Source organism: Echiichthys vipera (assembly GCF_963691815.1).
Source record: "Echiichthys vipera genome assembly, chromosome: 10".
Classification (NCBI taxonomy): Eukaryota; Metazoa; Chordata; class Actinopteri; order Perciformes; family Trachinidae; genus Echiichthys; species Echiichthys vipera.
Genome location: NC_139835.1, coordinates 12,966,123 through 12,978,747, shown reverse-complemented (window position 1 = coordinate 12,978,747; position 12,625 = coordinate 12,966,123). Strand labels below are relative to the sequence as shown.

General features: G+C 40.8%; 1 protein-coding gene across 1 annotated transcript in view; it reads right to left on the bottom strand.

The window, feature by feature from the left end:
• The window catches only part of asic4a (acid-sensing (proton-gated) ion channel family member 4a), a gene marked incomplete at its 3' end in the record, with an annotated part of 86,958 nt that overhangs the window by 9,310 nt on the left and 65,023 nt on the right, over positions 1-12,625 (bottom strand). The window contains exons 2-4 of the mRNA XM_083921350.1: positions 3,796-3,940; positions 3,288-3,415; positions 3,014-3,167 (exon numbers count right to left, since the gene is read on the bottom strand). Of these exons, the coding sequence (XP_083777476.1) occupies positions 3,014-3,167; positions 3,288-3,415; positions 3,796-3,940 (427 nt within the window). The remainder of the gene's footprint in view (positions 1-3,013; positions 3,168-3,287; positions 3,416-3,795; positions 3,941-12,625) is intronic.

Sequence of the window (12,625 nt, the reverse complement as noted above, 5' to 3'; positions counted from 1 at the left end):
TTCAAAGTTTCCCACTAAGTAGTCCTTTTTCTTACTTGTGATTTACTGGTGAGATGGAGGGCTTTTTATAGGTTTGAATCTGATACCCTGGGCGTTAGATGGATTTGCAGGGTGTGGGACAAAAAACAAAGGGAAGAGTTAAAAGGGTAGTTTGGGTTTTTTTTGAAGTGGGGTTGTATGAGGTACTTATCCATAGTCAGTGTGTTATCTACAGTAGATGGCGGTCGGCACTCCCCCAGTTTGGAGAAGCAGGCAGGAGTACCGGCATGAGAGCTAAGCAATGTACTGCTGTGGATGTGGGACTCAGCTAAACATATTTTAGCTACCTGAAAAAAGTCCACCTAAATGAAAAAAAAAAATCAAGATCAGTTGAAGTGCACACTATATTTAGAATATTTTAACAGCTTTACTTTGCTGTCAAACAGCCCTGTTTGAGCTTACGTGGGTGGGGAACTAAAGCTGTTTCTATGTTCTCGTCAAAGCCACTAGACTACTTTGACAAAAAAAGTAATTTTTGCTGGTCTACCGATACCTTGGTCTGTTAGTGGGTAACAAACTAACTCATCAAGGCAAGGTAATATATATAGGTTTAGCTGCTGCCCCCACCCACAGCAGCACATTACTCAACTTCTGTGTTGGTGTACTCTGCTTCTCCAAACTGTGGGGCATGCATACTATCTACTGCTGATAATACACAGACGATGTTTATGTTCCTCATACAACCCTATTTCTTAAAATCCAAACTATCCCTCTAAGTGAGAGCAGTGAGATATTTCCATAGTTTCCTCAAAATCATGAGCTCATCGATTATTGCAACACAATCACAATCTCAAAGCGAGGAAGGTTCCGTCACCCTGCAGACAAACAAACTGATTAGAAACATGTCCGCTTAGCAGCCTGTCCACATCAAATGATTAGCTGTGATAACAACCACTTTGGTGCGGCCATTACATCCTGTGAATGGAAGTTTGTGTGACTGATATGATAATGTGTAACCTGAGAACCACATCGTTTATATTCTACAGCCTGGTGAAGAGCTTCCTTTTGTTAAAACTCCATAATGCATCAGCTCAGTTACAGCAGTATATGTGTTAAATTAGTATTAAAAACTTGTTGCTTCCTCAAATGTCTCATACTGTGTTGTTTATTTACATCAATAGATTTCTTCATATTCTCAATCGTGCTAAACAAGGTCGCAAATGTCGGCTGCACATTGTGAACGTGGAAGCCAAAGTGATTCCTGCAAACATTGTGAGTTTCCTGCCTCAACTTTAATAGCAACCAACAAAAATGAGACACATCAGTCGACAAAAGTTTGCATTCAGTGACACAGCTCTTTGCTTGATGCAGCCTGGAGATGAAGACGAACTGAGTTGCAAGTCCAAAAAATCTTATTTTGTATTTGTTTAACTTACCTCTGCAACATAGTATCCCCAAGCTGAACAGAGAAACAGTGTAAATGGTGGAACTACAGCGATAAGTGGCTATCTAACACGTGTATCCGTGCCGTGCATCCTGTGCGGTATTTGTGTCTGATTGTATTTCTCTCTCTCTCTCTCTGCTCATATGACCACATAAGTTGCTCCCTCACCATAATTCAACCATTGATTAATCTGATATATATTGTTTGTCACTGCTTGATTAATTTAGTGTTGTACTCTGCCGCATTAAGTAATTTTCTCTGTTTATTCAGTCTAAATTCTGCTCTTGCCCATTCATGCAATCTTATATATTGTGTGCAAATGTTAAATGCTTATTTGAGTTATTTTTCTCATCTTCTATAGATATCAAACACTATAATAATTGCTTACAATGCACAGGGCCCCATTCTAAATGTTTTTCTTTGTCCAAAAATAAGAATACAATTTGTATGAATCATCATTTTCTCTATGCCACATCTTTGTTATTCAGGAGAGATTTGAAATTGATTATGAGCTTGAGGCAATCTGTAAATCTCTAAATGAATCCTATATAAAAGCACAAATTATAATAGCTCTTTGCAAACCATCTACTAGTTAAAACAAAACACATGTACATCCGGGACTGATAAAAAAAAAAAAATCAATCAAAATAATTAATGAGCACAACAGAACAATCCCCAAACAGCAGAGATGTATGAACAAATTGATCCAAAACTCATTGAGATTTACATGTAGTGTGAAGAGTTACTGTCCAGAGAGCTGCCAGCACTGCTGAAGAGCATCCCACTCCAGAATTCAAGCACCGAGGTCAGGCATGGGGCAGCCCAAATTATGTCTGTGCTGGAATTATTCAAGTAAATAAAAACAATGATGACTTGCTTTTCAACAACGGGTCATCTACATGGCTGGCTGTTTTTTTCCGTCATGCTAGACTAAACAATTTTAAAAATGGAAACAACTTGAGAGTACTTTGATTTTTCCAATGTGAGTTGTTTAACTTTCTGTTTCAGTTAAAGGGATAGTTTGACTTTTTTAAAGTGGGCTTAAGGTACTTATCCATAGTCAGTGTATTACCTACAGTAGATGGCAGTCAGCATGCCCCTAGTTTGAAGAAGCAGGGACGGAAGCTAAGACATGTACTGCTGTTGATGACAGGAGCAGAAACTAAATGTAGTTCGGCCAAAATAAGTCACTATCATTTTGAGTGTACAGCTTTACCTTGCTGTCACACAGCACTGTTTAAGTTTATGCGAGGGGGAGTGAAGCTATTTTCTATGGTCTCGTCAAAGCCACTAGACTCCATTGAGGATTTTTCCTTCAGTTTGTTTGTTAGCTTTGTAACCCTTGAAAAACACCAGAGTTACACAATAAACAAACTAACAAACTAACTGGTCGAGGCAGTGGTAGACCAGTAACTCCCGTGTTCTGCAAGTTACAAATGTACTCTTTTTTCACTAGAGTTTGGTGGCTTTTCCAAACAACCCTTTTAATCTAAATGAATCACTAATATGTGTGCATTTGAATTGTGTGTGCATTTTTTTCCATATCACATAATGGGCTCTGTGTAAATGTGAGGTAAGGGGCGACCTTACCTGGCATGTGCACCATCCTGCAGCCACACACTCGCAGGACCTCGTTGGTTTCGCAGAGCAAACGACAGGCGCTGATGCTGTACGTATCATATCCTGGGAACTTCTCCTTGCTGGTGGAGCGGCAGTTCCCCCAGGGCTGGGGCAGGTAGGTCAGCTAAGCACACAGAGATTTATTAGACCCCAGTCTGAACCACCAGGGGTGAACAGCTGCATGAAGACGAGAAATCTGGTGGAGGGAGGGAAGCAGGAACAGTGAGCTGTGATGAAGACCTACCCTCTGCTCCTGACATGAAACAAAGGTCTGGAAGCCCGGAGAGACGCCGAAGCCCAGCTGGTGTATATAGGGAGGCTCGTCCTGACTGTGGATCTGAACTCGAATGCCGGCCTCCAGGGACGTCTCATCTTCAGGATGAAACAGAGCATGAGCACGGAGCATTGAAAAATGAGACTACAAGGAGATTTCAGATGGCTGCCTCATCTGACAGCTTGGACTCAGTTTGACGCTAACTGCAAACCATATTTCAGTCATGTCTGAAAAACACGCCAGTAGGGATTAATATTATTTGACGACTACAGTGCACACACAAATCTGAGGTAGTGTATTGTGTTCTGGAACTTCCTCTGACAAATCACATTTTCAAGGTTGCAGGGATGCAGTCAAAAAATGCATTATTTACAGAATGTGACCCAAAGAAATGGATGCAGTTTTTTTAAAGCCCAGCAGAGACCTCACGCTTGTGCATATGATGGGATTACATTGGACAAATAGCATTGAGGCTTACTTGTTTCTCTCCAGATGGGCAGATACTCATCCTGCTGGATATCCAACATGATCTCCAGCCCATTTCCCATTCCACCCTGCTTGCTTTTCCTGGATGTCGTCTTGTTGCCATTAAAAGTGTAGCATTTCCCATATCTGGTATATACCTGGAAGAGAATAGATTGCTATCATGAACATATAAACATGACAAAGTCCACACGCCGGTTGTGACAGTATCACACATTGCAATGAAGGCAGAGATATAGAAGAAAAAATAAACTGAGTGACTGCTTGGGCAAGTTACTGAATATTACCAACAGACCTCTGGATGCAGTTGGCTGATTCAGTTCCTCATGGACTTTGATGTTTGAAATATGGTATTTGAATGAATTCCCAACACCCACCACACAAGCCCTGCACAATGCTGCTCAATAGCACTACCATTCACTGAAATATCAAATGGCATAAGAGATTCTTTAATCTTCCTTCAAAAGAAAACAAAAGACAATAAGAGCGCGGCATCATGTCACCACCTATCAGAGAAGCTGTCTCCGTGGGGGACACATCATCTCTTTGTTTATGCTTCTCATCTAAACTGCTGCACCGCAGAAAATGTCCATTTTTACAGATCATTTATCTGGTACCTCCTGTGGGTTTTATAAGAACAATCTGTGATCTACATGGAAACAAAAAGGTACTGTAGATCCACCACCAAAATACAAAACAGAGGACGGGAACCTGTATTTTAGTAAACATGTTTTAATAAATTGACCAAAACTAGGCAACAAAATATAATTTATTAATATTTTTGATCAAGACAAATTTGATTGAATCATTGATGTGTTGTGAAAAACAACACCAAATGCTTTAAATTATTCGACCGACTGCTAAACCCTTTACCCAGGCAGTGAAAATCCAATAATCACTTCATTATGTGGTATAATTTACAGTAAAAATAGACGCTAAAGCAGGATATGTTTAAGGGCATGGCTACCTTGTGATTGACTAGTTGCTACCTGTCATTCATGACAGGCTAATCAATGCCGATCCATGGTACTATGTACATTTAAGTAGCCGTGAACTGTCTTTTGCGTTTTCCACTTTTTTTTTCTTTGTCAGTCAGTTAGTTAGTAAACTCCTAAAAGACACTCTAAAGAGAGGGCTGTTTATTTTTTCCTACATTTTAGTTTTAAGCCTGTTATTAGATGAAATTAGCAAAGCCACTTAACATATGTGAATGTGAATTACGGATACACTTTGCTAACCAAGCTAGCTAAAACTACCGTCAGGTGGTAACTAGGGCTCTTCCCCAGATCCTAGCTCTCTTCAAAATATGTTCACTTACGGCTCTGAAAAACAAAATGGTGACAGCCAAAATGCCAAACTCAAGGCTTCAGTGGTAATTCTTTTTTAAATTTTTTTTTAGAGCGTCTACGGTACTTAAATATCAAATGCATCAAGACCCATCACCAACAGTCTTGTTTTAAAGCGAGTTAGCTGCAAACCTAAAAAAGCGAGAGACAGCGTTTTCAACCAACAAGCTAATGTTATGTTAGCTTAATTAGGTTGCTGTTAAAATCTGCTAGCTACAGTTGTCTTTTCAATCAACAACATTGATGATTGCTGACTAGAAATGAAAACCCCACTTTTGTCCTACCCAAAAAATTACCAAGAATTTTGAGAGGAAAACCTGCCACCGTTTTCACTGTAAACTGCACATACGTACATATACGTAGGTAAGAAACAACATAAACTTAAACATTCGAACAAATCAGATGACATTATTATTATTCAGATGTTTTGTGAGAATGCTAAAACAGGTAAGGCTGCAAAAGATAAGTCACTAAATTGGCCTGTAGCTTTGTCTGGCTTTAAGGAAAATAGACTTTAAAAAAATGAAATGATGGATTCAAGCAGCTTCAGAGTTATAAGCCCTGCCACACATACCAACAACTATCATGTATCAGCTTTTTACTCATAAAACACACTAATAAAAGATGATACTGATGAAAGTATGAAAGCTGAATAAATCGCATGAAATAACAATCGAGGTATAGACGGCAGGCATATCATTAATGAGGCACTGCGACGGTCCCAGCATTCTCCAGAACATCGACATCTGTGTTCAGACATTGATATCAGCTTGATCCACCTAATGAGTGCTGTGATGTCTAAATAAGGGATGCTGGTGGAACAACAGACACTCTCATTTACAGACCACAGGGTGTATTTACATCTGAGATGGGGGAACAACAAATCAAAGCCATGGTTGTGTAGTTCAGTCCAGTAATTCCCTCGAACAGTAGCAATTTAGAAATATCCACAACAGTGATTAGAGCAAGAAATGAGTACCATTTACAAAAGCTTGATGTTTAGAAGGAGAACTATATTTTAGACAATAATAAGCCTTGAGGCTTTTGATCTGGGTTTGTGTGCATGCATGTTTGTAATGAGTGCGTTCTCGAATGCATTACAAATGGTAACCTTCTGAGTCTTAGTTGAGGATTCAGAGAAATGGCTGATCTCGGTTCAGACTCTTGAGCGGTAAAAAGGGGTCTCCATGGTGAAAATTTGGTAGTTCTGATAGCCGCTCAACTTTTCTTTTTAAATGGCAGCATCTTTGCAGCCAGTGTGATTAATAAATAGTAGCAAAGTGAGGGCGGGGTAGCAGTATTCAAGCGTGACTTTTGACTGGCATGTGCTATTAGGTTGAAATGGTTTAATCTCTATTTTGCTGGTGCGGAGCAGTTGAGGAGGTAAGCTGCACTTATCATTGACCCCCCCTCCGTTCATTGACACACTTAAGCCTCAGCAGGCAGACTTTATCTGATGGTGCAGGCAACAGAGGCAAAGGAGGATTTCACTTTAGAAATGTTCAAAACACCTCGACCAAGTGCCTGGGTTCCCGTCTAAAACTTTGGTCTCTGGAGGACGGTGGTGCATTCACAAATGTTGTCCCCAGAGAGTAAGGCAAAGTTTCCCATCATCTCACCGAGGAAATGGTTGTTGGCAGAGCTTCCACTGCTTTATTTCTCTGCCTCTGAACCCCCCCCCCCCCCCCCCCCCCCCACACACACACACACACACACACTTCACTGTCTGCATCTGCAACGTGATTGATGGAGCATTTTTCTCTTGTTATGTCTCGCACCAAATTTAGCAAAGGTAACAGGGCTGACTTGGGCAATTCCCAAGTGGGAACTTGGCACTGCTGTTGACAAGCTGAAACAGAGCAGCAGCATAGCAGTAACAAACCAAATGAAAAGAGGTTTTGTACTCCTTTGAGTGACTCAAGTTGTTTACAAGAGCTAATTATTGCGGCAGTTAATGTAGCACTGTTCACTTCGTTGTCATCCGGAGGCCTAACACAATATCACTCCATTCGAACAGACTTTTCAGATGGTAATGAAAAACAGATCCAAATGTGTTTGTGATCTGCATTATTCTGATAATTAGGTCTGAACTCTTTGGAATTCCTTAAATGTTGTCTCAAAGTTGTCCTTTATGTCATTTTATTTGCATACTCTTAATCTGTTGCTCCATATTGTAATTCTACTATTCAAGGCTGGATTACCCTCGACCAAACTGGCCCAAGGCCCCATAACCTTAGGTTCAAGTTCACTCTGCAGCAAGTTTGTTTGCTAATAGTATATGCACCACTAATAACAATAAAACGGAAAAAAGGATGGGTCTTAGAGGGCTCACCTGGTCTCAGGACTCTCATACCTGAGCAGCAGAGCAGGATTCAAACGTCACTAATTTGATGATTTACATGTTCTGTTTTGCACAGTAACGTCAAAATGTTTTCTCTATTCTCATAGTTTTGTATTTAAGCTGAAACAGACATTTTTTTTCAGCATCCAAACTAGTCCAAACAAAAAAAGTCCAAACTAATCTTTCAAAACACCGAAATCATGCAATAACACAAACAAACTAACCGATCGAGGAAGCGGTAGACCAGCAACTCCCTCAAGATAAAATTACTGTTTTTGTCAAAGGAGTCTGGTGGTCTTTAGAGAGAGCATAGAACGGCTTCAGCTCCCTGTTTGAAAAGGCTGTCTGACGGCAAGGTAAAGTGGTTGAAATAGAAATGTAGCGTGCACTTAAGTGATATGGATATTTTACCTTTTCCAAGTTAATCTGGCACTACTCCTGCTTCGGTCTGCTCTTCATAAATGACTGCTGCATGTCTGAAAGATCCCCGTTCTGTCCTCCTGAGGTGTTTCCTTTTTTGTGTGTGGGTTTTTCTTTTTTATTTAAATGGAGGGTCCAAGGATAGGGTCTGTTATGTTTAGCTTTCTGATCCATTCTGTGATTCTGGGCAAAATTATTAAAGTAAGCTCAACTTGCGGAAACATACTTTGGAAAGACACCCGGCTTCATATCATTTGCATACACTGTACCTTATGTAACTGTTTTAAATGTCAATTCATTATGTGTCTTTTGCAAGTGTTTTTTTTCCAAAGTGCCTTGTTTCATTCTCTGTCTCCATGCTAAATGCATTAAGAGACCAACCCCTTACCATGTAATTCATAAGCCCTAGTGAGGGAAACCCTTTAACACCCTCTTTATGACTGTGATCTGACAATCCCATGGCACTTTTCCTTTTAAATAACCTGCAGGAATCACTCTGGTGCCTCTCTGGAGGACATCCATTTCCAGGCAGCCTGCGTGTCATCTGCTTGCTATCCGAATATGATGAAGGAGGATTTGAATTCATTTACAGAGGGTGGTAGAATATGCCAGAGCACTGATTGGCAGTTGAAACCATTAAGGCTGGCTCATGCAGATTTAAAGTTGAGACAGAGCGTTCCTTGATTTAATGGCTTCATTACAACCTCCCAGCAGAAAGACTCAAATCACAATGCGACATGACCTGAATATTTTCGTGGTATTTCTGAATGTTTTTCCGGTGTATGCAACAGGGCTGTCAGTTAGTGTACTTCATTGCACAAATCTCTCTCACCCAGTTATTAAGTCTATTATCAACTTGTCAAAGGTAGCAACAGATACATAATGTGGTAATCCAACCATTATCCATTCAGTTTGTTTCATCATTTTTTTAATTCTAGTAGAGTGAATATTCTGTCTTGTCCCAAGATTCTCCTGTGAGCAGATGGAACTGTGCAGCCTGTTCTCATTCCGAGGTCGTCATATACCACCATTTTGTCACGACCCTCTGCGTTTGATACAGACACGTCTGGACGAAAAGCACCGGGCTTTCAATGGTTAACACAACAGTGACTGTTTTTAATTCCGAGATCAGGATTAACGTTGACTGTCTGTTTAGGTAGGAGGTCGATCACTTGTGTCACGTTTATATGTCCCATGTGTCGCTGTGGTTATGTGACACTTTTTTTTAACCATACACATGATATTTGACGAAACCTAATGTAGTTCTGTTTGCATGAACGATGTTAACCACATGTTCCCCGACGGATAAAACAGTCACCCTAGTGGAGTGTTACCATTTTACAAGCAGGGCTACCCAGTGCCATGACAAGAAGCCACAGGGTCCTGACAAAACGGCCGTATGTGATGAGCTGGAAAGAGAACAGGGTTGAACTGTCTTATCCCATTGGAAAACATGAGACAAAATGACTAGCAATCACATATACACAGGGAATAGGAATGGACAAAATGTAATTTCTGTACAAGCCATTTGCACAAGGGAGCTGACAGAAACATGCTTTATTTCCAGCCATAAAAGAAAGGAATTAAAAATTCTAAATGGTCGACTACATTCACACTGCAGCTAAAAGTGTCACATCTCTCTGGACTGCATGGATTATACGGATAGGTGACACATGATACATGGAGTTTGTATTTAAGTTCCCAAACATCCCAGCCAAATAAATACATCAGCATTGCCATAACATTGCATTGATCTTACATAATGCATCTGAGACAGCGTCAGTGTTTTTGAGGACAAAGGGATATATTGTAACAATGGGAAGTCAAATAGCTGCCTCAGAAGGTACTCAAGGAGACACCTTAGGCGTTGGTCTTTCTGAAGGAATGAGTCTTCAAAAGAGAAAAGCTAATTTTCGAGTGAACATTTTTGCTGATACCCACATTTATTTCCTGGGTACAGATATTTACTCTATGAAGTGACTGTTTCCCTCTCACACTCTCAGTACAGACAGAGAACAATAGCGGGTGATAAGGGAACACTAATTGGATGTGATCTTCTGGTAAACAACAAAAGAGGTAGAGGGGGAAAAAGACTGAGATTTATGTGTACAGTTCTGTTCAGACGTGAACTCATCTTGACAAATATGGCAAGAAAGGTTGAGGGAAGAAAAAAGAGAGCATATGGAATTGGGGGGGTTTGCACAATTCAATATGATAGCCCTGAAAAGAAAAGCAAAATTCTTCTGGGGTGGAAAAAACATTAGCAACACCTTTCAATATAATACAGTTGACAATAAGTGCCAATGACTTTCTACCAATTATAGTTGTGACATCACAACCGTACAGAAATCCTTATCTCGGTAGCTGCCTTGGCCAGGGTCGCTACTGGAATAACTCCTTCAGGAGAACGTTGCTGTGAGACGCTCTGCACATCCTCCCCCCTTGTTCCTTCATGGACACCTATTGGTTGTTGACTCTGGCTGGGGCCCAATCAAGGATATCTCCATGGCAACTTGCTGTGTTATCGCGCTGACACTCTGCGGACTGATACACTGACTGGGTAGCTGGTCGAGGTGGCTCTACAGGCTGATATCACACACGCACCCATGGGTCACTTACATAAATATATGCAACACAACCCCCTCACCCACTCCCCATCCCATGCCTTCGCAGCTTTCACCCTCTTGGGCGACAGTGTGCTGGTTCAACTGCCAGCGGGCTGCCTGTCCGCGTGGGAAACCTCGCTGACCCTTCCCCCCCCCATCCTCATGTGACGTACCCCCTTCATACCCTCTTTTGTATAATAATTTTCCCCCCGGGTTGAATAAAGTTTAATTGATTGATTGATTGATTGTTTGAAGGCTCATTTTAAGGCACAGCTTTTGAATACGGGCCATGTGAATTCCTCTGTGGATTGAGGCTTTTGACACTTTCACAGTTTTTTTTATAGCACCTCAACCTCCTTTATGATAAGAGAAAAAATATATGATATGGCACTTTTTTAACATGGTACTTTTAATTTTCCAAATTACAAAAAAAATCTTTACGAATCTGCCTCTACTGTGACAGAACCCTCAGGAGTCTTCAAAAACCATGAGAAAGGGCTAACAGCAAGGCTACAGGGATTCTGATTAGGAAAGTGATGTGTTAACTCAACTGTAAACTGACCAGAAGTGATAAAATCCTTCTTCTCATATACCACGTTTAAGCTGCATAATTTATAATAATCCTCAATCAAATGTCAGGCAGATTACCTTTATCCTGGGTCAGCGCTTAGAGATCTCGACAACAGTAACAACAGCGGGGAGTAAATACAAATCTAGCTAACATCAAAACCTCCCCAGCAGTAGCAGCAACCCCACCCCTCTGATATATTCAGAGAAAAACACTTTGGCTAAACAGACCAGAGGCTCAGACATGAAGCCTAAACAGTGCAGACACAAGATTTGCGCCATTAACCTCCATCTCAATGCTGGCAACGTAATGATTGCCATTCAACACATTACAGTTACTATGTATCAATTCCGACCTTCATTACACAACAGATGGCCTATATCTCAATGGTGGTTTAATTTAAGTGAGGTAAATACTGTGTAATTAGCGGACTGTCATCATGGTTGGTCTCACTCTCCTGTGTGGCAGAATAACATGTTTAATAAATGTGGTAATTTCTAAAAATTGTCCTAAGAAATGTAGATGAAGGCTGGTTATAATGAGTGTTCCCAGCAGACCTTCTGATTCATTAGAAGAAAAGCAAAGGTAACCTTTTCTGATTTATTTTAGCACTGACCCACCGTGTTCATGATCGAACACTGAGGCAGGGTTACATGACAAGGTGGTGAATTTACTTGATCATTTTAAGCAGTGTCTATAAATGTAGCTCTCTCATTTGAGTAAATAACATACATAAAACAGATGAACTCTGATGTAAACCTGCAGGGCTCGTTTCAGTCATTAGTGTTTCAGTCATTAGTGTAGGAGTTCTGACTCATCTCCTTCCTGCCCTCTTTCTGGTTTCCTCCGACAGAGCATCAGAAATAAGTGGAGCACTGAAGAACAGTGCACTCAGCAAACCTTTCTCTCTTCAAATGTTAGTATTCCTATTTTTTTCTCTGCCCCCCGTATACCCCCCATCCCATCCCCCCTCAATGGTACTATTCCCCGCATATCCGAGCATACTCAGCTAATGGAGCTGTGAGAGGTGCTCTCGAAAAAGAGGTTGAAAACGTAGGCTCACCAGCACAATACAGCAACTCACAAATAGAAAAAAAAAAAGTCCACTACATCCAGTGCTCTCCGAGATGTGAAAGCTTCCTTTGAGTATTAGTCTGCATTGACATCACAGCCATGGGCCCATAAAGGTGCTGTTTCATAAATGTGATTAGATACTACTGTCATAAATGGAATAATTCATTTGGACCACCGCAGTGAAGCAGGTCCCTAATCAGTCTTTATGTCTAATGGAGATGAATCATTTCCTGTAGAGAGAGAGCTGGTGCCTGGGTCTAACCAAAATGGAAATAATTCTTGACTTTAAGAGTCAAACAGAACAGTGCCGATAAATTATGCTCCATATAGAACAATAGTTGTCGTAATGCATTTATATACATTAAAGACCACACCATTGTACAATATTGAAGAAGTTTAATTAGGAATAGCCGGGGGATGCGAGAAGGTGGGGTTAGGGAGCATTTAGGTGGGACGAAGAGAGGGGTCGA